General features: G+C 40.3%; 1 protein-coding gene across 2 annotated transcripts; it reads right to left on the reverse strand.

Annotated features, from left to right (window-relative positions):
* Positions 1 to 10: 10 nt before the first annotated feature.
* On the reverse strand, positions 11 to 25633 carry Chek1 (checkpoint kinase 1). Of its 2 annotated transcripts, none has more exons than XM_021222857.2 (13): positions 24891 to 25633; positions 24171 to 24252; positions 21950 to 22173; positions 20596 to 20660; positions 20440 to 20509; positions 15575 to 15763; positions 14292 to 14396; positions 12282 to 12377; positions 6337 to 6445; positions 5550 to 5727; positions 5184 to 5315; positions 4024 to 4125; positions 11 to 1945 (listed from the first exon to the last, which is right to left on the reverse strand). In XM_021222857.2, the coding sequence occupies exons 2-13, from the start codon at positions 24233 to 24235 to the stop codon at positions 1850 to 1852; spliced, it is 1431 nt and encodes a 476-aa protein (XP_021078516.1). In that variant the 5' UTR covers positions 24236 to 24252; positions 24891 to 25633; the 3' UTR covers positions 11 to 1849. The 2 variants fall into 2 exon arrangements, with proteins under 2 accessions (XP_021078516.1, XP_012980526.1); XM_013125072.3 differs by having other exon boundaries at positions 24835 to 25633.

Below are 25633 nucleotides of genomic sequence, written 5' to 3' on the forward strand. Positions count from 1 at the left end.
GTTTAAATAGATTGTTCTACTTTACGAGAAAAGATAACAACAATAAAAATAACATAGCTACTATGGCAAACAATATTACAGTGCCTGAATATATCAAAAATACAATTATCACATCAACTAGAAATTCTACCTCTGGGTATACACACAAAATAATTAAAAACAGAGACTTGAGCAGATATTTATATATCTATTTCCAAACCAGTATCATTTACAGTGGACAAAAGGTAGCAACAATCCAAACATACATGATCAAGTATGTGGTGCTCGCGTGCTCACACAACACACGCATACATGCATACACGTGCACTGTGGAATGTTAGTCGCAGAAAGAAATGAAATCTGATATATGTTATAACATAGATAAATCCTGAAAACACAAGTGTGAAATAGATCAAACACAAAGAAACAAATACACAGTTCTATTTATGGTAAGTACAGGAGCATTGAAATTCATGGAGACAAAAAGCAAAATGGTGGCTGTGAAGGGCTGGCAGGAAGCAATGAGTCATGATTTCAGACACAGGCTCTGGACACAGTACTCCGTAACATCAGAGGAAGAGACAGTCACACAGAACTGTACACCTCAGACCAACTTGGAATTTTCAGTGATGAAAAGTTGTAAATGTGGGAGTGGGCCAGGGATCTGATCTATACTGTAGAAGGATCATTTGGACAGCTTTTCCAGAAAATACAACAACAAGGAATAAGTAACAGTCTTAAAAAGATGACTGATTTTAACCACAGTGGTACTACAATGTGGAAAACAGGAGACTGAATAAATTAGGTTCGGGTTTACTTCTGTGTATAGGACAGGTAAGTATGCTGGCATACACCAATATGTAACAAACTTTAGCCATAAAATTGTAAGTGTTCTTAGCTTCAGACTCATTGTTATTTATCTACAAAAAGGAATACAAGACCCCAATCATATAATTCATATTTTAATATAAATTTCATGAACAAAACAAAGCTTTAGTGAGTCTAGAAGGCGAGGAACAACAACCAGGCCTATTCGTGTGTTTCCTTACTCCCCGTCTCCTTTTCAGTCAGTGTCATCTAGAAACTTGAGGCCAATAAGTTTACTGAGTAAAGTATTGATTTTGAAAATAGAATTTATTTGTAGAGTAAGAATATGGTTGTGAGTGTAAAAAAATCATCCAAGTGTGTAATTTTAAAAAATAAGCACGAGAGCTTATGCACAACTTCTTGAAAGACAACCAGTACTTTATATTTGACTAGCTACACCAGAAAAAAAAATCTTGTAATTTTAATCATTGTAACTCAAAAACAGTTTTATATAACTGGCCAAGTCCTGGTGTAGCACATACACCCAAACTGAAAATATAGTACATATCTTGGGATACATTTTTTTGTAGCAGGTCTCACTCCAAGGACCATTCAGCTGCACTGAGCAATGGTCTTTGTTTATTCATCCTTACAATCCTTACAATTAAATAGCAAAGAAGAAATATGTTTTCTTAGGATGAAACAAAATGTTCTGACTTTTTTTTCAGAAGTGATACTACATTGGTATAAAAGCTGGCAAACTCATGTATCCCAAAACTTGGTTTCTACCAGATAGGTTTCAAATTCAGACAATTTAAAAACAGCTGGAGAAACACCTAATGAATTTGATCCATCTTTTCCCCAAAGTATTACATACAATTAAGATACAGTATTATATGTATATAAAACATACTAAGAATTGGAAGATGTTTGGGTAATAGGAAGAGAATTCTTCAAAAAACTATTGTTTGCAGTTTGCAGAACAGGACAATCTTCTCTAGGAAGAATAATGTCAACATAGCAGCACTATATTCACCAGGAATCTCCAGAGCTGACAGCTTCATCATGTAGCAGGAAACCAAACCTTCTGGCTGCTCACAATATCACCAAGCTTCCCTTTAATCTTCAGGAAGTGTCTCTTAAACTCTAATCCATCGCCCTATTTTAGAAATAATATTGTAAAAATAAAAAAAAAAGGCTGTGTCAGTCAAAGATCATGTTCTCATTTCTGATCAGTAGAAACAAACACCCTCAGATACCACGTCCAGCCCTTGTGTCTTCTTTTTTTCCCTTCCCCTGTTCTTCTGAGAATATAGGATTGCAGGTATGCACCACTCCAGGTTAGTTACTCATTCCATATAAATCTATAGCATTCTGACTTACTTGAGCAGGCTATCATAACAACTTATGGGTTCTTCATTAATAATTTATTAAATGCAACCTGAGTCCAGTCCACTTGTGAAGACCAACTATGCTGGAGGAAATGGCTACATAGGTAATTCTCACCTGACTATGTTCTCTTCACTTTCCCACCACACTGAGCAGAGAAAGAGAATAATAGCATTTTTTTCTATTTCAAGGGTTAGTACCTAGGGACCTACACCAATTGTTTTCCATAAGCAGCAGGAGTTTGTGAACTAAAAACAAGGGACACTGAAGTCTTGACACAGTTTTATCACAAAAAAGTCCACTAAACTCAGTTATGACAATAGTTTCAATAGAGAAGCCTTCACAATGTAATTACATACAAAGAATCTAGAAAAGAATACTCCAACTAATCTCCAATATAAAGAATGTGAATTACACTTCAACCAATCCTAGAGCCGCATATAAATTCTCAGGAAACATATTATACTGGTTTGGTTTTATACAGAATAGGCTTTAAAACTAAAAATAATAGGTGAGTAAATCGTGATATCAGTCACAAAATTAATGAGGTTCATTATATTATAATGTGCAAGCTTTTTAATGTCAGAACTACTTTAAAAGATAGTTTTTAATATCATTTTATATGTATTGGTATTTTGCCTGCATGTATGTCTGGGTGAGAGTGACAGATCTTTGAGTTACAGACAGTTGTAAACTGCCATATGGGTGCTGGGAATTGAACCCTAGTCTTCTGGAACCGAAGCCAGTGCTCTTAACTTACTGATTCATCTCTCTGGCCCCTAATGTCCTAACTTTTTTTAAACAGACAGATATTGTATATGAATCAAAATAATTTGAGTATTCCAAAGTATAACCAATAATAACTATTAGGAAGTGCAAGTTAAAATTATTTTTATTCTTTTACTCTTTACTTCTCTGTATATTACACACACACACACAATTTTGAGGAGGGATCAAAATCCCATGTAGGGCCTCATACTAGCTCTGTAGCCTCGGATGGGCTTGAATTTCTGATCCCATTCCCTACTGGGTGCTAGAAATACAGGCATATGCTTTATCTGGTGCTGGGGATCGAACCCAGAGCATACTAAGGAAGCACTCTACAAACTGCACTACACCCACAGTCCCTTATACTAAGGAAGCACTCTACAAACTGCACTACACCCACAGTCCCTTATACTAAGGAAGGTGTCAGGAAAAAAGAAAAGAGAGGAACAAACAATACTTTAGAAAAATAGATGATGACAAAAACCAAAGTTTATAATGCTAAATGAAAATAAGCAAGTTATAGTGTATTTACAAATGCCAAATAACTAATCACATATTCATGTGGCTATAATCCAAAACTTTCTGCGGGGGTCTGAAACCACATAGGATAAAACTTTACATGGCCTATATACCATGTATACACAGCTATAATATAGTTTTATCTGTAAATATGTCATAGTAAAAATAACACAATCACTAGTAAAAATAGAACAATTGTAAAAAATATTCTAGAATAGAATAGCCAGAATTATTACCCTTACACTTTGGAGCCATTACTAAGTAACTGCTACCCCAAAACAAAACAAAACCAAACAAAAACATGAAATTCTGTGACAGTCAATATGAAAGTCAAAATTAGTAATAGGCATAAGATATTTACTCTAGGCAAAAAGGAACTTTGGGTCCTAGTTGGGAAACAGGGCAACACAGTACAAGAACTCATTATGCTAATCGCAACTGTGCTCAACCTAAAAACTCCAAGAAGTAGTAGTGCAGAGGGGTGAACTGCTGTGTGTAACACACAAGCCATTTAAAACTCCACATGGAAAAATACTATAAATAAAACAGACAAAAAAATACCTTAGAAAGCCGGAAGTCGACCAGTATCTTCTCATCCATTTCCACCAAATTTATTTTGAAAATCAACTTATTGTTTCTTCTATCAGTTGTTGATACAGTAACCTAAGGCAATAAAAATATGGTCAAGCCACACACACACAGGAATAGAAAATACTCTTAACAAAAAAAAATCTGTATCAACAGGTCGGTAATACTTTTGGGATGAAAATGTATACTAAAATCCTTGCATGACAGGAGTGGCATGAAGTACACCATAAATTACAGGGCTAGAGAGGAAGCTCAGGTCAAGAGCACTTAATGCTTCACTACTCCAGAGGACCTGAGTTCCGTTTTCAGCACCCATGTCAGGAGGCTCCCAATTGCCTGTAATTCTAACTCCAAAGGGTCTGATGCCTCCACAACAGACACTGACATACAGATGCACAGACACAGCCAAGCACACATACGGGTAAAAATAAATCTTAAAAAAAAAAAAAAAGACTGCTGTATCTCTCTCCAACGTCTAATCTAAACCAAGCTGCAAGTAGAACTTAGACTAAGCGAACTTTTAGTAACAAAGCAGAACTGGAAGAAGGAAACAACTGAAAGGAATAGGAATATAACGAAGACTAGAGATAAAGCTTGGTGGTAGAGCACTGGCCTAGCATGTATATAAGGCCTGAGTTCTTTCCCCTATACCGTAGTCAATCAATCAATCTCATATATGAGAAGGAAAACAAGACTATTACAAGGAAGAAAAGAGGAAGCTGTACCTATGGCCGAAAAGCTGCAATAACAACAAGATGATAATGAAGATCCTGACAGCTCCCACTTCAGTTCCCCATCCCTGTTCACTTGGGTTTTTTTAAATATTCTCACAGATTATAGAGTAGTTCAGGCAAGATGACCGGTGTGGAAAAAAAAAGGCACAGCTAAGAGCCAGCGCAAGACCCAAACATGGAGGTAAGGACGCTGTCAACTGCAGTTTAATATAAAAATACTAACTGTAGAGGTTTTAGACACAGAAAAAGAACAAAAACAAAAACAAATAACCCTTAAAGCCTTCAAATGTTCCTTTTTCAAATTAATTACTTGTATTTTCAAAACATTCAGTGACTACTGATACCTTTTATTCATTTACTATGGTTAAAACTGAAATACTGAAAACTAACATAACATACCTGATTCATACAACTCTTCTTCCACTGATAGCCCAACTTCTCAAAGGTCTCTTTCAGGCACTGGTAAGATTTGTCTGCATCCAATTTGGTGAAGAAACGGGTCATTCTTTTGACCAAGCGCTGCCAGGGGTTCTATACCACAAAGAAGAAAGCAGAATAAATTCCATGTGACCAGTTTACAGCACTTAGTCTGAAATTCTTTTCCTTGACTCAGGATTCTCGCCCATAAAGGCCTCCTCTATGATTATTTCTTCCTTATCCAAATAATATGTATCAACTAAAAGTACTAATCCCATATACCTAAGATTTAAGACGACAAAAATAAAAGGCAACCGTTATTTATTTGAAAAACTACTAAATCCTTACCTGTGAGGATCCGGGGGTACCAAGTAACTGACTGTTTACAAGCATATGATCAGGACATGTAGGCTGTGAGAAACTGATGCCTTGGACGAGTTTGTCAACATATGAGGAACCATTGTCCCACAAGGAAAGCCCTGTCCGTGGCTCTGGCTGGGAACTAGAATACTTCACATTTTCTTCACTGAAAGGAAAAAGAAGTCTTTAATTGTCTGATTGTTTTTAAGGTGGTTTTATTCATTTTAACTATGTATTTTCTTTCTTTCTTTTATTTTTGAGACAAGATTGCATCTTGCCATCTTGCTGCCTAGATTGGTCTGCAACTGTCCATCTTCCTGACTTGGCCTCCCAATTTGCAGTTATCTGTAATTATATCCTGTGTGCTACAGTGTTAGACTAAAAATGTCTTTAAATAAAACCCATCAGGTCTTTCTTATATCACACAACTGTTCTCATTTTTGGTGAAATTATTTACATTAAGTAAAATATACATTGTTTTATTCTTATTGGGGAATAATCACATTTTTTTAAAAAATGACTTAATCTGCCAATGCATGGTGGTATACACCTGGAATCCCAGCACTCAGGAAGCAGACACAGGAGGATTAGTACAAGTTCAAAACCAATGTGGGCTATCAAGTTCCAATTCAATCAAGGTTACATAGTATACTCTATCTCAAAAAAAAAAAAAAAGAAAAAGAAAAGAGAGAAAGAAAGAAAGAAAGAAAGAAAGAAAGAAAGAAAGAAAGAAAGGGAGGAAGGAACAAAATTATTGAAATTTTATAATTCTTACCTGGAAGCATTATTTACTGGAGAAAAGTCCAAATTGGAATGAATGTGCTTAGAGAATCCACTAGAAGACTCTGGCATACCACCTGAAGTGGCACGGGGCCTCTTAGCTCCTAAAAAGGAACAAATACAAATCTTCTATGAAAGTATTAACTAATACAGCTGGCAATTTAAATAAGTAGAGCCATATCTAAATCCATTTATTGAACATAAAATACACAAAAAGAAATGTTACATTAGTGCTTCACTAAGGCCATAATTTTAAAGACCTCTTCTATGAGTAACATGATGGTCAACATTTTTAAATAACTTATGATTATGAGCGTAAACCCTGAATCTGTTCCAAGTGATACCTCCTGAAGAAGCTTTCTGTCATGATACAGAAATGAAGCCACTTTACACTTGCATTCCTCAGCTACACTGTCACCACATAGTTCCTTAAAAAGTATTCCAAAACTTCTATTCTCCTCTGAAATTACCAATGCCTACTTCCATTCCTTCATTACTTAGCATGATATACTATCCTACTTTAAAAAAAATAACGCCGACAGACCTGAACTAACGCAGTACGTCACACCAACTGCAAATATACTTATGCCCCTCTTCCCCCTTGCATCCCCCCCTCAGAGGTCAACCTGGCACTTGTCCTGAGGGTCCATTACCCCTTCCTCAACACACAAGCACGCACACACAGACACAGACATACATCTGCCTCAGAAACCCTGATCCTGATGCTCTGTCACTCATTTCCCTTTTCTTAAAAGTTCCAGCCTCTTCCTGCAGCAGGTGAGTTCAGCTCACAGCCATTTTCAGCCAAGCATAGGTACAGATACAGTCCAATACAAAATCATAAACTTACTTAAAACATTTGAACTCTTGTGCAGTTCCTGCTTATGAACATTGGATCATGATATCAAAACACTGAGCACACCTACAGCTATTAGATTTGTCCCTAAAGTCACTTAATCAATGCTAATCAACATTTTTATTAATTCATTCACTAAAATTCTTTATCAGAGCTATGTAATACCAGGCATTACCACAGTAGTAGATATTCAATAGTGAACAAAACTGACAAAAAAACACTGACCTCCTAAATCTTTTTAAACTTTTTTCCTTTATGTGAATATGTGTTTTGTCTGCATGTCTGTGCACCACACAAATACAGTACCCTCAGAGGCCAAAGACTGTCAGAGCTCCTGGGGTTTCAGTTGCACATGGGTGTGGACCCCCACGTGGGTGCTGGAATCAAACCCAGGTACTCCGTAAGAGCAGCCAGTGATCAAACTGCTGAGTCACCCCTCCAGCCCCAACCTCCTAAAGCTTAACATTCTACTCAGTAAAGACAGCTTAGTACAGTACCGCTGCCAGCTACAATGAACTGAAATAACACAAATGCACTGGGGAAGCGGGCACAGTTTGAAAGTTTTGCTGATTGGCCAGTGCCCGAGGAAGGTAACAATCCATGCAAATAAATCTCAGACAGGCAGGGAAAGCATTCCCAGGCACAGAATCACTAAAACAATGAGGTAAATGTGTGCCTGGGTGATGAGAAAACAATGAAGGGACCAATGTATCTATAACTCAGGGAAGGGAAAGCAGTCTTGAAGTCTAGAAGTAATAACAGAGCATTTCTCAGCCTTCTGGCTAAGATCGGGGGGTAGAGGCAAAAAAAAACCAGATTGTAAGACCTCGAAGATCATGAGCACTCAGCTTCTCAGTGAGAAGTAAAGCACTGGAATGTTTTGAACAGACCTTTTTGAGACACAGTCTCACATTGCAGCTTAGGCTTGCCTAGAACTCAATACCACACGTAGCTTGACTATAGACCAATCCTCCTGTCTTAGCTCCCAGTGCAAGGATTACAGGTATGAGCTATCATGCCTCACTCACTTCTAACCTCTTTTAAAATCAGAACACTCTAGAAAGACACTGTTAGGATTGCAATAAAGGTGGTCAGACTCTGGAATGTTTTTTGGTTTTGTTTTGGCTTTTGAGATAGGGTTTCTCTGTGTAGCCCTGGCTGTCCTGGAACTCACTCTGTAGACCAGGTTAGCCTTGAACTCAGAGATCCACCTGTCTTTGCCTCCCAAATGCTGGGATTAAAGGCATGTGCCACCACCACCCAACTCTGGAATGTTTTTTAAAAATACTTTTTAATTTATTCTTTGACAATTTCAAACAAGTTTATAGTGTATTTTGAAGTTTGGAATTTTTAAAGATAGAGAAGAATAGTTTCCTGGTAGACTGTACATGAAGTAAGAGAAAATGGAAGATGGTTTCTGATTTGTATAGTAAGTTCTCATCAACCAAAAGGAAAGACAATAGAGAAAAGTCTGAAGGGGGTGGGGGGACCAATAACTCAGTCTGGGACAAATCATGCTTGATAGAAAATTGCTACATCATCAACGCATAGATAGACTAAGTCCTAACGGAAAGGCTGGAGAGACGGCTCAGTAGTTAAGGGCACTTCTTCTTAGAAAGGGCCAGGTGTGGTTCCCAGAAGCCACAAGGCAGCCCACAACCATCTGCTAACTCCAATCCCAGGGGACCCAGTGCCCTCTTCTGCCTTCCAGGGCACACAGGTGACACACAAACACATGCAAGCAAAACACTAACACACATGAAATAAAGTGATAGATCCATGTGGAAGTCAGAGGACAGTGCTTGAAGAAGGCAAGATCGATCGTATAAAATGCTGCAGTTCAAACTAAAGGATAAAGTTTGAGAGCTGGATTAGGTAGGTGAGATAAGCCACGTGTGATGTGACAAGAGTGCACAGAAGGAAAACTCCATGGAACTACGCTCGAGGTGTGAAAAATCAGAAACCTTTTGAAAGTCATCTCAGTGGGCAAAGGTATTTGCCACACAAGACTAGTGACCTGGATTTGTCCCCAGAGGCAGAAAGTAAGAACCAACTCCAAAAAGTTGTTCCCAAACATCTACAGCTATGCTGTGGTATGTGTATGTGTATACACACACACACACACACACACACACACACACACACACACACACACACACACACACACACACACACACACACCTCTTCTGAGATGCTCCAGCCGCACACAGTGATACACACCAGTAACCCTGGCCAGCACTCAGGCAAGACTACCTTCAGTCTGACCAGTCTGGGCTATTCATTTTAAGTGTCAGACTAGGACACAATGAGACTGTCAACAAGGAGTAACAAAGTTGTACCTATATTTATGCAATGTTCCTTTGTTGTCGTTACTGCCACGGTCTTGTATAGAATTGGAGTCTCACACAGTGCAGGCTGGCCTTGAACACCTGATCTCCTGCCTTAGCCTCCTCCTGAGTGCTGGGATTACAGGCAGAGCTACAATATCTAGCTTACTGAACTATTTTTAGGATGAAAAAAACACTATGTTGGCACAGTGATGAAAAGATCCAGTAGAGGAAGAAAAATTAATAATGCATGAGGAAGGACAATTGCTAAACAATATCCCTAAGCAGGCAAGAGAAAGAGTCGATTTCTGTTTAACAGTTTATCCACAGCAACAGATACTCAGTGGTCTACGAGACAGGTGGGAAGTGATGGTGGCGGGAGCTTGCAAAGTCCATTGCCCCTATTTCCCATTAAACAGGGCACACTGTTCTAAACTGAGAGTATGTTAAAGTTTACAAAAAGACAGGCACGATACCACGTTTGTAATCGCAGCATTTGGGAAGGATGTAAACTGGAGACCAGGCTGAGCTATGTGGTAAAACTTTGTACTTAAAAGGGGAAGAAAAAATAAAAGCTTGAGCAATATACTAAAACGATGAGAGTTTGCCTGTCACAAACATCTTCCTCCAACTACAATCAGATGTACCAGTAAAGGAAATGAGCAAAAACTAGACTAAGTTGGGTTGAATTTTGTCTAGTAAGTATAAACAGAAGGTGACTTTAAGGAAGGAACTGATGAGCATCCAGGGATATAACAGACAGTCAAACGACAGAATTAATAGATTCTAAGCCCAGCAAGAGTCAAAGGATTGTTGAAGTCACGGCACTGAAAAGAGGGGAGAAGCCAGAAATAATCTAGAGTGGCAGTCAGAGTAAGATGTCTAAATTTGACTAAAGGAGGAAAACTCAAGGACTTAGGATACTGAAAAGATCATCCAAATGAATACCCAATTGCCAAGCTCCATGACAAAGTTTATCATGGTGGCACAGGACCATAGGCCTCAGCACGCAGAGGCTGAAGGAGGCAGGAGGACTCCCAAGAACAGTTGAGTGTGGGCCACACAGTGAAACTAAAGTTGGGCAGTCTTGTTAGAGACCATGTTTAATATGGCAGGGATTTTAACGTGGGACTCAGCAGGCTGCTGTAATAAGATAGAAACTGTGGGTAGCACAACATGATGAAGAGATTTTTAAAGGAGGAGGAAGACTAGGAAGATAAAGTAAAAGTGAAGCGTCAGGAGGACACCTGCCCTGCTGCTTGACCCAAGGACACGAAGATGTGGGAAGGAGGACATCCACATCCTGTGGGTGAATTTCAGAGAACTAAAGAAAAATTCCTCGTTCCTCTCTCGGCAACTGTCCTCTCTCCTTCCACTCCAACTCTGTATCTGAGCTGTCTAACATCATTTTCTGATTCTTGGTCTCTTACACCACAATCACTGAACTCTAGAATTCACTCAGCACTCCCCATAGAAACTATTCCTACGAAGATCATCACCAGATCATGGAATCCAGTGGAAAAGTTAATAAGCCTTTGAGTTATTAATCCATTTAGCAAAACCTCTACTGTCACGGAACATTCTCAGTCTCCATTGCCTCATGTTCTACAAATGTTCCATCCACCTTTTGGTACTTTTTCTGTTTCTTAGTTTCTACCTTCCACTTAAATAGCCATTCCTCACAGTTAGCTTAATATGGTTTAAAGTCCCCGTAATTACACACACACACACACACACACACACACACACACACACACACACAGAGAGAGAGAGAGACAGACAGAGAGAGAGAGAGAGAGAGAGAGAGAGAGAGAGAGAGAGAGAGAGAGAGAGAGAGAGAGAGAGAGAGAGAGATTTACTCAGCTCCAAAGCTTCTCCTCCTGAGTTACCAGAACAGCACCCAGGAGTCACCATGGACTCTGTATAGTCCATCCTTTTTCTAAGCACTCACCAATCCAACCAATTAAGCTCTTGAACTTGGTGAAATCCATCACTTTTCTGCAATGCCATAAACAATGTATTTCAAGCTACCATCTTCTCACATCTAAACAACTATTGTAAAAGCCCACGTTACTAATGTCTTCTATTCACTAAAAATATAGAAAGAGTATTCAGAAAGATCTTTTAAAACCAAACACACCGACTTGCCATTGTTTTGCTTTTTTGAAGCCCCTCAAACTTGTCCTCATGGTGGCAAGCTCCAGGACAAATCCTTAGCATAGCTCATAAAGCCCTCCTATAAGTTGGCTATCTGCAGTTCCCGAATCAGCTCAAACCTCACTCTCCCACTTCTCTATGACTCACTCAGCAAACACTTACTGAGTACCTACGACACACCGATTACCATGTTAACCACTGGTCAATGATGAACACAAAACACAAGGCCCATGTCATAATGAGATGACCTTTTTAAAGTTCTTCAAACACACTCAACGTATGAAATCTAATATTTGTCCAAATGCTGTTGCTTCTGCAAAGAATCAAACATGCCTCGCCTGCTAGGTCCTTTTAATCTTCAAATTTTAGGCTTCATATCATTTCGTCATGAGGAAAAGTCTTCCTTGTTTCATTAGACATCGACCAATCATTGAGCTACAGCACTCTTTTTAGTTGTTAATGAACAAAACTAATTTCAAATTTGTGTTTTCCTATCAGATATTAAAATCTTCATTTGGACAAACCAGAGTTCTGACATGGATTTGAGGTGTTTTGTTAAGCATGTTTCACAGAGGAAAATGAGTGTAATTTTTTTTTTACCTCTGTTAAGTGGCTTGTTGTACCATCTATCTTTTTTAATGTCTGGGATGGTAATCCTTGCTGACGGATTCTCAACTAAAATTTTATGAAGCAAAGCTGAAAACAAATAAAAAACAAATAAGAGTTAAACGGATTAAACAAAACTTAAGACACAAAAGTCAGGCACACGGCACACTTGGGAAGCACAGGAAGGCTGTTTAAGAAGGGGGCCAGCCCAGGTCACATGTTTTAATTTTAAAAAGGACTCATATACTTCCCAGCATCAAAAATGCAAACCAGGGATGAAAAGTGACTCTGTAGTGGCAGCAGTCTGGAGGCTGAAAGGATTACCACAGTCTAAGTTTCAGGCCAGCATGGGCTGACATAGATACTGCCTTCAAAAGCCAATAACCAAGCATATTAGCAACGGAATACCAGTATCTGGAGGGAGAAACTGGAGGATCAAGGTCATCCTCTGCCACACAGTAGAGCTTAGGCATCAGCTTGGGCTAAATGAGACTGGTTCAAAATCAACGCCAACAACAATAAAATGTAAAAATTAAACCACAGAAATACTAAATGAGGACACACACAAAAAAAACTAAATAAAAGAAAAACGTATTGGGATAGAAAATCTTTCTAAACATGGCAATATAAGTCAGAAACCACAGATGATAAAATTTTAGATAATGAAAATTTTAAAATGCTGCATATTAAAATAATCAGTACAGTTAAAAGACAAATTCTAGGAAATACTGTAACAAACACAATGGTCAAATAAATATTAATACATTTTTGGAAAAAACCCCAAAGGTTTAAGAAAAACTATAAATTTTATTGCCAAAACTAAGCAAAACTGAAAAAGCTAATAAGTTACATAAGGAGGTAGGCAACTCACTATTAATACTAAATTTAAAATAAAACTTAAGAAGCAATATCAGTTACAGATTTATTGGTTAAAAAGTTATTTTTGCAAGGCATGGTGGCATACACATTCCATCCCAGTATTCAGTAAGCAGAGATTAGACCACTCTCTCTGAAAGTCAGCCTGGACTAAACAGTGAGTTCTGGGCCAGTCAGGGATACATAATGAAACCCAGTGTTTCAAAATATAACAAAAAAAGTAAAGTAAATTAATGATGAAATGGTACAAACTTTTTAAAAAGTAAATTTGTAAAATAAGCCCTAACACTGAAAAAAAAAGAATACATACCCTCTTAATCCTGCAGCTTTGCTTGTGGGACAAGGGAAAAATTTTAAGCAAATAATTACAGGATATACACAAGTATCAAGTGACATGGATGCTTATCATACCTCCTCACTAAAAGTAAAATTAAAGGAAAAACACCTAAATCTCTAAACTGGATGAATAAGACATATATAATGAATACCTTCAGTCTTAAAAGTGTGATCCAGACCCGTGATTATAGACATGGGAAATGCTGAGTATCAAGACCAAAGTGTTATGAAATGTAAGTACTATGGTTTAATTTTTACAAAAGTATATACTTATAACTAATATAGATAGTATACACTTGCTATACATTTTCTACATGTAAGAAGAGGCACATACATCAGAACATCTTTAAAAGGCTATTTCCAAATCCTACAATTAGAGTTGTACCCTTCCTCTTCCCCACTCTACTTCTTGAGATGAGGTTTCACTGTGCAGTCCTGCATGGCTTGAAACTCCCTATGTATCCCAGGCAGGCTCAGAGATCGCCTGCCTCGGCTTCCTGAGTGCTGGGATCAAAGACGTGTGCCGCTACTCCAACCACGTTCTTAATTTTTACTTACAGCTTCTAAGTTAGCTAAAAGGACTATGGGCTACTTACATTAAAAAAAAAAAAAAAAAGAAGGAAGGAAGAAAGGGAGGGAGGAAGGAAGGAAGGAAGGGAGGGAGGGAGGGAGGGAGGGAGGGAGGGAGGGAGGAAGGGAGGAAGGGAGGAAGGGAGGACGGAAGGAAGGAATCAGCTAGCATGAGACTTCATTACCCACAAAATCAATACTTTCAATCTAAAAACCAGTTACCCAGAGGAGCAGAATCAATTTTTTTCCAAGGATTGAGATAGGTTTTTTTTTCTTTCCAATCAGCATATTCCTGACAGCTGTCACTGGGCTGGTCCCACGGCAACTCTAAAAATAAAAAAGATTTCAGTTTCCTGAGTGTTCACAAAATTATGTAACAAAGATTTCAAGGACAAATAATCACAATCACACTTAAGGATAAATGAACAGCACATAAAAAGGATGCACATTTCCTCTACCATAATTCATAATTAGTGGTTTTCACACTAAGTCTGATACAGTTTAATGGCAGAGTGATTGCCTAGTAGGTATTAGGCCCTGGGTTCAATCTCCAGCAAGCCCAAAAGAAGTGTTGAGGTTTTCATTTTATAGCTGTACTTCATGTAAATGAATCTCTCTCCCAGTTACAAGTTTCAAGGTAGTTAGAAATAAGATGTGAATTTATAACGAGTTAATAAATGTTTGTTTCCCCTCTAAATTTTATACTGAAATCCTAATCCCTAAGATAATGCTCATATACACTTGACTGAAGGCTGGTCCTCCTCCATTCAGGGAAAGTCGTTCTCTTCAACCAGCCCACAACTTCAGGAGAGGAAGGCAACACCAGCCTCGCCAGCCATATCAGCCCCAGCGATCAACAAAGGGAAAGATGCAGCAGCCAGATTGCTCACTCTCACATTCCCATCCAGATGACTGTGGAGATGGGCGATTGGGTCATGAGCAGGGAAGCCCTCAAAAGTGGGATCTGGGTGCTTATGAAGACACTAAAGAGTCTGCTTCTCCTCTCAGTAAGATGGTCAACTACAAGGCAGGAAGAGGGCCCTCAGAATATGGCCATGCTTGAACTTCATCACCCACACCTCAAGCCTTCATAATTTGTATGAAATAGATTAAATCTGCTGTTTATAATGCACTCAACTGCCGGGCGGTGGTGGCGCACGCCTTTAATCCCAGCACTTGGGAGGCAGAGGCAGGCGGATCTTTGTGCGTTCGAGGCCAGGCTGGACCGATAGCCTCCGAAACAATACAGAGAAACCCTGTCTCGTAAAAACCAAAAAAAAAAAAAAAAAAAAAAAAATGCACTCAACTATATGGATGAGTTTGTAGCTGCAGCCCAGAGTAAACTAAACTATCACATAGCTGGAGAGATGGCTCTGCCATTAAAGGCTGGGCTCACAACCTTTCTATTTCAGCATTAGATTCCATTGGATCATTTCATTTCTATTTTGGTGTGAGAAATCTAACTTTCAGAGAAAAGAAGGTTTCTCATGATTAAACAGCCTTACCTCCTGCCAACATTGCAGTAAGTACTATTCCACAAGACCAAACATCAACTGGTTCTGCATGAAATTCCTTTCTCTTTAGAAGCTCTGGAGCGACATAAGGTAGAGTACCACACATCTTGTTCAGTAAGCGTTCACGGTTATTATGCCGGAACACCGTTGCCAAGCCAAAGTCAGAGATTTTGAGGTTATCTAGGCCAAAAGAAAAAAGGACTAGCACCAGATTAAAAGGAAATAACACTGGTTTTCCTTGAGGCTTGTAGAATTTCTCCACCTGAAAATCAGCAAAAGAAATCTATGTATGTGTAAAAGAAGAAAAATTAAAAGGCACCATCATTTATATTAAACTTAACAAAGGCCTCATCTTCTTATTAACTAAAGAGAAATATCATCAACACACAAAAAAAAATAGCTTGTACAGGTAAAGATGCTGTAGATGCCCTCCTAGAAAACAAACCTGGGAAGACAGCAGAGCAAAACCCTTCACTGAGAACTGTGGAGGGTAAGAAGTCATCAGCAAAGCTTTTTCAATGGCAAATAACACCAGTTAGCAAAAAGAAAATATCTAAAGATGTATCAAACGAAACTGAAAACTGAGAAGCCATGAGAACTTGTCAAAGCGACAAATGTTGAGAAGCAGAAACTCCATGCCAAAACAAGCCAGAAGGACAAACTTCCTCTCTAGCCTCCCATCTTCATCACATACAAACTACACGAAGAACTTTCCATTTTCACGTGCTAGATGAATGTCTACTACATGCAAGTAACAGGCACTGTGTTAGCCAATGTAGGTAGTATATAAAATCAGCAAGAAAGACTGATAATAAACCGTGGTTATACAGGCTGTGAAAATATAAACACCATAGAATGGCGTAGCAAAGGGCATAACTAAGGAGCTAACTAAGGAGTTACCAGAGATTATCAACAGGTACAACCTGAAATAACTACAGAAACCAGGAAAGGAAAAGGGGGCATTATCGGGTTGGGGAAAATGGAGGCGCAATAGAGAACAGAAGGGTACAAGTGGTCTGATGAGAGAAATGGGAAAACTGGGGTGAGGGCTCTAATTATTGCAAAAGAAGAAGGGAGGAGGATTTAATATCAGTGAGATTTCTGAAAATGTTGGAATCATGCTATTAACTATCTACCTAAAAATTAACTATAGTAAGCATAAGTTAGTATATAAACATACATAATCTAAATGAAATCCTCTCACCTAGGCTAGCAATTCTCCTTCTAGAAGCAAAGACCATCTAACAAACACTCTAGCACCAAGCATGATAAGCCCTCTTTTCAGTTCTGTTAGTCAGGGTTATTCACGAGACTCCCAATACATCACAAGCTACTGTTACGGCCCTTGGATGCTCCTCAGAGGTAGAAGATAAGTAAGACCTTGTTGCTAAATACACAAGACACAGGGCCCAGAGGCCCCTTGAGCTGCAACTGAGCTGAAAGCCTCCTCCCTGTAGATCAGCTTTCTTGGTACCAGAAGGAGTAGCAACTGACAGTCCTACCCGGCTATGATGCCTATGAACTACAACCACCACCAGGGTGGCACAATAACCCTATGAGTGCAGTAATGGTTATACACACCTTGACTCTCAACTTGGACTTAAGGCCCACACACTTAACAAGAAAGAAATCATGTCTAGTGGTGGAAGCCTTGTCAACTACACAGGGGTAGTGAAACCATGGATCTTGGAGAAGAACCTACAACTGCCACTTTGCTAAACCAACATAATCTCAACTACATTCTAAATATTTGTTCTTCTACCCAAAGATAACTGTGTCTTCATCCCTTATCAAGGAAATTTTCCTATACAATAGAATGAGACCATTACAGAAAACCAAAAAGCAGAGTTGTAGTGCCCAGTCCCAACAGATACATCTATAATACAATTTGTGGACCTAAGGCTTAGGGATCATTGCAGAAGACGGCAGTAGAAAGATTGTCTATTTAATCTAGATGGCATTATCTTAAAAGACCCTAAAGCCTCTATAAGAAAACTTAGATCTGGTATTTCAGAAGGGTAGTAAGAAACAAAATCAACAAAGATTAGAAGACTTCCTATATACCCATAACAAACTTTCTGAGAAAAAAAAAACTAAAGCTTTTTAAAACACAGAAAAACAAAACAACAACAACCAAAAAAAAAAAAAAAAAAACTAGCAATAAACCTAACCAAGGAAGTAAAAAAAACAAAACAAAACACTACAAAGAAAGCTTTAAGACACTGAAAAAGGACATGGAAAAGAAAACTAGACACTCACAGACAGGCAAAATTAATAATGTAAAAATAATTGTATTGCTAGGAGTGATTTATAGGTTCACACTCATCGGTTGCATTCTTCACAGAACTAGCAAAGCAATCCTAGGCAGGGAAAGCAATACTGGCAGTATCACAATATCTGATCTCAAATTACAATAAAGAGCTACCATGAGTTCATCATGACCAAGACAGAAAAACAGACTCGGAGACAAGTGGAATACAACAGAACAGAGCAGCCAGAAATAAACTCATATAGCTACAACCACCTTTAAGAAAAATTTCTTCCTTCATTTTGTTTTATTTTGTTGTTTTGAGACAGGGTCTGTCTACATTGTCCTGGCTGTCCTGGAACTCACTACGTAGACCAGGATGGCCTTGAATTCACAGAGATCCACCACCCACCTCTGCCTCCCCAGTGTTGGGATCAGAGGCGTGGGCCACTACTTGGGGCTTTTTCCTTCACCTTTATCTTATGTGTATGGGTGTTTTGCCTACACTCATGCCTGTGCACCGTGGTGGACAGAAGAGGGTGTCAGATCCTCTGGCACTGGAGCTACAGTGTGGTGTGAGTTACCACTTTGGTTGCTAGGAATCCGGAACCCAGAGTTCTCGGGAAGAGCAGCCAGTGCTTTTATCCTCTGGTGCACCTCTCTAGCCCATAACCAGTCAAGTAACTGGAAAAGGTCAGCACCATGAACACAATGGCTGGAAAAGTCAGGTAACCACATTGGAAAGGATGACAGTAAATCCATCACTTTGCACAAAACCATGTCCACAATATAATCAAAGCCCTTAAGATGAGACCTTAAACTCTGAATGCACTGCTAGAGAAAAACAAGAGACCCCAAGATGCAGACAGGCACCGGCAAGGGCTCCCCAAGAACTGACAAATGGGAATGCAAGACGTTAAAGAGGTTCCACAGCAAACAATCAGCAGGTAGGATACAGTCAACTGCATGAGAGAAAATCTTCTCCAATTATATATCTGACACGAGCTCAATATCTGCAATGGCTACAGAATTCCAAAATGTTAAGTCAAAACACAAAGCATCCAATCAACAAATGGGTGGGTGAGTTTAAAAGATAGTTCTCTATCAGTTAAACACAAAAAAACTTTTTTTAAAAAGTCAACAAATATTGGAAACAATGGCCAGCATCCTCAGCCATCAGGGAAACACACACTAAAATGGCAGTGAGATCCTGTCTCACTCAAAACAAAACAAAATCACTGCCTCACGTAGCTTATGCTTGTCTACAATTCTATAAAACTAACACTTCTGCTGTTCTCTCTCAATTTTATGAAACATCTATCCCATAAAACAGAAGGAGAGCCACGCATGGGTGCACACCCCTGTATTCTCAGTAGTCAGGAGGCAGAAGGGCAAGCCCCAGGTCATCCCTAGCTACAAAAGCAAGTACAACAGCCTAAGGATAGCATCAAGCTCTTCTGAGGGGTAGGCTTAAGGCAGGGTCTCCCATAACCCTAGTTGGCCCCTAACTATGTAGCTAAGGATGACCTTGAATTCCCAATCTACCTGTATCTCCCAAAATTTGGGAAGACTGGAGTACCTGTCTTACTAAAAACCAGAAAGGTGGGGGCTTGAGAGATAGCTCAGCAACTAAAGAGCACTCACTAACTGCTCTTCTAGGATACTGGTTCAATTCCCAGCACTCATATGGCAGCTAACTACTGTCTGTAACTCCAAGATCTGACACCCTCACACAGACAACCATGCAGGTAAAACACCAATGCACATAAAATAAAAATAAATAAGTTATTTAAAAACAGAACAGGGCCAGTGAGATGGCTCAGCAGATTAAGGTACTTTTCACCAACACAACAACCTGAGGTTGACCTCTAAGACTAAGGCGTAGGATATTTCAACAAAAGCATGGCATATTAATTCTTTAAAGAACTTTTACATTTTCTTGTAGGGTTGGAGCAATGACTCGGCAGTTGAAAATGCATACCATTCTTCTAAAGGTCTAGAGTCTTACTACCAACACCCACATCATGTGGCTGACCAAGTAGATTCAAGGGATTTCTTCCTGCCTCCCTGGGTACTCCTAACATGTGGCATACATACATACAAACATACATATACACACTTATTCACACATACAAACACACACACAAACTTAAAAAAATTAATTTAAAAATAAATAAACTTAAAACTTCTTCTATTTACTCATCCAGTTAGCTACCATTCATCATCCCAGGTATCTCTCTACCTCATCTACAACTATATCCTTAAAGACTTGTCAAATCCACCGGGCATTGGTGGCGCACACTTTTAATCCCAGCACTTGGGAGGCAGAGGCAGGCAGATCTCCGTGAGTTTGAGGCCAGCCTGGTCTACAGAGTTCCGGGACAGCCTCCAAAACAACACAGAGAAACCCTGTCTCGAAAAACCAAAAAAAAAAAAAAAAAAAAAAGACTTGTGAAGTCCAAATACAGTGAGTTTCCCAAATTTCCATAAAATCTTAGATTTCTCATCTTTTTTTTTTTTTTGGTTCCAAAATTTCAGTAATGTGAAAGCCTTGATCAGGCCCATATGACTAACCTAAGAAAATAACATTAACAAAATGGAATCTTACCCCTTTCATCCAAGAGGAGGTTTTCTGGTTTAATATCCCTGTGGGTTATTCCAATTCCATGCAGATAAACCTAGATGGAGGTAGAAACAGTAGAATTTAGCAACTCACCTACTGGTGTTAATTTTAAGCAAAATGTTAAGAGGCTATGGTACCTACCACCCCCGCCATGAGTTGATGGAAGAATCTCTGAGCATCCTGTTCAGGCATGCCTATGTCTGGCTCTGTAAGAAATAAGTATTGATATCTACTGAAAATATATAATCAGGCATCTACCATGCAGGCTCTTATTCTGTATCTCAGTTATGTTTGTACTAAAGCAAACAGGAACTTATACTAACAAAAGACTCAATTCTAATTAACAAATATGTTACTAAATAACTCACATCTGCCTAACCAATAAATAGTAAAAATAAACTAACATCATACGAAAATAATAAAAGTACCAAAGTATTTTAATCTTATACTAACAACAATGGGCAAGGTTTCCTTCACATCTCCCCCTCCTTCTTTTAAACACAAAACTCAGGGCTGGAGAGATGGCTTAGCAGTTTACACTACTGGCTGCTCTTCCAGGATTTGACTCTCAGCACCCACACAGCTCACAACCACCTCTAACTCCAGCTCCAAGGAACCCAGTGCTTTCTTCAGACTTCTTACAGCACCAGGCATGCCTCCATGGACACCAGGCATGCACACTGTACACAAAATATGAAACGACTAAGATAAACAAGTAAATTGTAAACACCTCCTGTTTTCCTCAACATTTCAGTATGACTGCCAACAACAAAAGCTAGTATAATTTCACTACTTAATAGATTTAAATCACAAAATTTTCACATTACAAAGTCAAAAATGCCTAACCTCTTACTCCAATTTTACTGCTGCATAACCAACTCTAAAATAACAGCTGTCTAACATTAAGATATAACTGAGATAGGTGTCTGCCAAAAAATTGTATTCATCTCCCTTTAAAATTCCAAACTTTAAAATACATTCCAGACCTGGGAGGTGTTGGCACACGCCTTTAATCCCAGCACTCAGGAAGGAGGCAGAGGCAGGTGGATCACTGAGTTCAAAAGCCAACATGGTCTACAAAGTGAATTCCAAGAGAGCCAGGACTACACAGAGAAACCCATCTTGAAACACACCCTCCAAAGAATACATCTGAGGGCTGGAGACATTGCTCATCAGCTAAAAGCACTGGCAGCTCTTCCAGAGGAACCCAGGTTCAAGTCCCAGCACCATCGTGGCAACTCACAAGTGTCTGTAACTCCAATTCCAGGGGATCTAACACCCTCACACTGACAAGACAGGTGAGACACCAATGCACATAAAATAGCAATAAATCTTAAATGAATAAATAAATGACATGCAACTGAGAAAGTGGTTTGTAGTAGACCACTTGAAGGGCCTATAGAAAGGCTCTCGGTTTTATCTCTTGCAATACACATGGATGCACACAGTTTATAAATGTGTTTAGTAAAACAATTATGTTAAACTTTTTCCATACCTATTCTATCAAAAAGCTCTCCTCCACTGCAGTACTCCAGAAACAGGTACTGGATATTGCCTTCCCTCCTGTGACCATAGAATTTCACTACATTCTCATGATTTAACATTTTATTGATACAGATCTCTTTCTTAATGTTTTCTGGACAGTCTATGGCCCGCTTCATGTCTACAATTTTCACTGCAACAGCTTCTTCAGTTATTCTATTCACAGCAAGTTGAACTCTTAAAGAGAAAGAGAGAGTGTGTGTTAAAACATTTCCACATCGGAATTCTATTTCTCCTAAAACCTCAAAAGATTAGTGATACATGCCTGTAATTCCAGCATTCTGGAGACAAAAGCAAAAGGGTTCAAGGCCAGACTGAGCTACAAAGAAACTCTCTAAAACAGACCAAATAAAACAAACAAGCAAACACCAGCCCCCCAAACCCCCCAACCCTCCCAACAAGCAGAGTGTGGTGGCACATGTCTTTGATCCCAACACTTAGGATGCAGAGACAGGCAGCTAAACAATGAGACAACTCTCTGCAAACAAAACAAGGGAGGAGGGGCAGAAGTGGGGGGCATCTGGTGGGAGTAATGACTCAGCAGTTAAACGTTCTTGCTTCTGACCTGGGTAGCTCACAACCATCTGTAATTCCAGTTGAGGATTCTACCTTCTTCTGGCCTTGGTCAGAAGTGTACACATGTAGTACACTAATGTGTAGATAAACACTCATACATATAAAAATGCATAAATCAGCCAGGTGTTGGTGGTGCACGCCTTTGATAGAAGCACTCGGGAAGCAGAGGCAGGCAGATCACTGTGAGTTCGATGCCTAGCCTGGTCTACAAGACCTAGTTCCAGGACAGCCTCCAAAGCCACAGAGAAACCCTGTCTGGGAGAAAATAAATAAATAAATGCATAAATCTTTCCTTTAAGATTTATTTATTATGTATACAGTGTTCTGCCTGTATGTATGTATGCCTGCAGGCCAGAGGAGGGCACCAGATCTCATTACAGATGGTTGTGAGCCACCATGTGGTTGATGGGAATTGAACTCAGAATCTTTGGAAGAGCAGGCAATGCTCTTAACCACTGAGCCACCGCTCCAGAACCCTAATAATGCATAAATCTTAAAAAGAAAAAACATCAAGCCGGGCGTTGGTGGCGCACGCCTTTAGTCCCAGCACTCGGGAGGCAAAGGCAGGCGGATCTCTGTGAGTTCGAGGCCAGCCTGGTCTACAAAGTGAGTTCCAGGACAGCCTCCAAAGCTACAGAGAAACCCTGTCTCGAAAAAACCAAAAAAAAAAAAAAAAAAAAAAACATCAAAAGATTAAATATAATACTTCCTAAAATATTTTCCCTTCACTGTTTTCTTCAATGAAAATGAGATGGAAAAGTGAAGTATTACAGTTAAAGCTCCAAGAAAGTCATTGCCTAGTGCATGCAGGTAGCTACTATCAAACTCCACCTTCAGCTGAGGAAACAGAGGCTTATAAAGCTTGCTCAAGAACACAAAACACAACCAGGATCTGCTAAGTGTGAAGATCTGAGGAGTCGCTGGGGTAGGATGCCTCCAGGGAATTTTCACTTAAATTATAAGACAAATGGCTTGATAGGGGAAAAAAACTAATTCTCTTATAATTCTTGAGAAAAGAAAACTTTTTAAAAAGCTGGGTCGACTTAAAACAGGCTTGTAATACCTGTGTAGGCTATAGTGCACCACAAGTTCAAGGCCAATCTAACAATTTAACAAGATGTTGATCTGAACAAACACAAATAAAAGACATGGGGGGGGTTGTTTGTTGTTGTTTTTAAGGCCTAGGGCTGTAGCTCAGAGGCAAAGCATTCACCAGCAGGTGTGACACCCTAGGTTCAATCCCCATTACAAAAAAGGCCCGAGTGGGTGTGTATATGTAACTTCACTTGCTAAGAGACTTGATTTACAAATGCAAATAGCCATTCTCTTTGCCACTTGAAATAAAGGATTTTTTAATGGGTACTCAAAACAGCAGACTGAAAACTAAAGCAAGCACACTGGCAAGATAAAATTTTAAATGAGGGAGGCCATAAAAATGATGGCTAAGCAGGTATAGCCACTGATCTGAGTTCAATTCTCCCAACCCTTATAAGAACCAACTCCTACAAGTTGTCCTCTGACCTCCACAGGCTCACCATGGCATAACAAACACACACTAATAAATGTAAAAAAAAATTTAAATGAGGGTTCAAACTCACTCTCCATAGGCACCTTCTCCCAAAGTTTGCACCAAGTCCCAGTCTTCCACAAATGGTACTGCCATGACTCCAAGCACAGCGGCTGTAAAATGCCGGAGATGAGTGTGAATTCTCTTCACTTGTAATGTCGCTGAGCCATGCCTCTGGCCATGATCCCAGACGACTTTGGTTTCCCCTTACATCCCATCCAGATTTACCCAAGTCACAATACTAAATTTAGGCATTTTGTCCTATATATCACAATCCCGGTTCAGCCTTTGCCTTTATGCAAAACTGAATACTGGCTGGGATCGGAGCTAGGAGACAAAGGCTTCCCGGTGAACGACCAGGAGGAGGAGGAGCTGCGGGCAGAGAGCGCGGGGCTGGGGGGGGGGGGGTGACACAGGTGAGTAACTACCGTAATTACTGCCAGAGCAGCCCCTCCTCCCACCCGCTCATTTCCAATTTCCACCCAACGGCACGTGTCCCCAGGACGCGGAGGGAAGGGGGGCGGGGCCGAGCTGTTGGGCGAGCGGAAGGCAGGGACCCCTAGAGCCGGAAAGGTGTGCGAACCCTAGGGGCTCACAGCTCTGGTCCCTTGACGCTGGAGAGCCGCGGGCCACCAGCTCCAGCCCGCACTCCGGGAGCCCTCCCATCTCTCCGGTCGTCACGACCACTCCCTCACCGTGCCCGTCCGCACTAGTCTAGACCTCTGGGACCTTCGCAGGAATCCTTTCCCACCGTTCGGGACGCTCTTCTCGCCAAGCACTCCTTTGCCAGCTGCCACAGGAATCCAAATGCAGAACTTTTCCCGCCAAAACTTGCTTGCGTCATGCTGTCGCAAACGCGCGCACCTTTGCCGTAAAGCGGGCCGGCGCGCGTTATCCTATCCTGGGCTCTGCTGAGCAGCTTCTGTAGAGCGACCCGGAAGGGGCTCCTCCTCCTCCCGGCGCTGGCCCTGCCCGGCTGCAGTTCTCCTGCGGCGATGGTCAGAGACGGGCAGACGAGATTTGGTACTGACGACCGCCTTGGGGAGAATTGATCTGTGAGTCCCGGAGTGAAATAGCATCGGGCGTGTGCCCCGCCGGACGCCTCGCGTTGTTCCAGAGAGGCGCCGAAGCCTCCATCCACACCGAGCGTCACTTGGGCCCCGGTCAAGCCCCGGGTTCCTTGCCGCTCTGAGCCTACAAGGGCTACACCGTTAACTACGTAAACCGACCAGCTCGTGACCTCGGAGCCCCTGCTAGGAAAGGCTTGGGAAGCTAAATTGAGAGCCACAAAGTGCTCTGTAAACGCTACTTAGTATTCGAGCTTACAAGTTAGCAACTGTTGTTGGAATTGATCCTTAAGAGAAAAAAAAAAGAAGGAAAGCCAGATGTGGTGGTGTGTGCCTGTAATCGTAGATTTTGAAAGGAGTATGCAAGAAAACGGCGAGTTTGCCGGGCGGTGGTGGCGCAGGCCTTTAATCCCACATTCGGGAGGCA

Source organism: Mesocricetus auratus, unplaced genomic scaffold (assembly GCF_017639785.1).
Source record: "Mesocricetus auratus isolate SY011 unplaced genomic scaffold, BCM_Maur_2.0 Super-Scaffold_100022, whole genome shotgun sequence".
In the NCBI taxonomy this organism is placed as follows: Eukaryota; Metazoa; Chordata; class Mammalia; order Rodentia; family Cricetidae; genus Mesocricetus; species Mesocricetus auratus.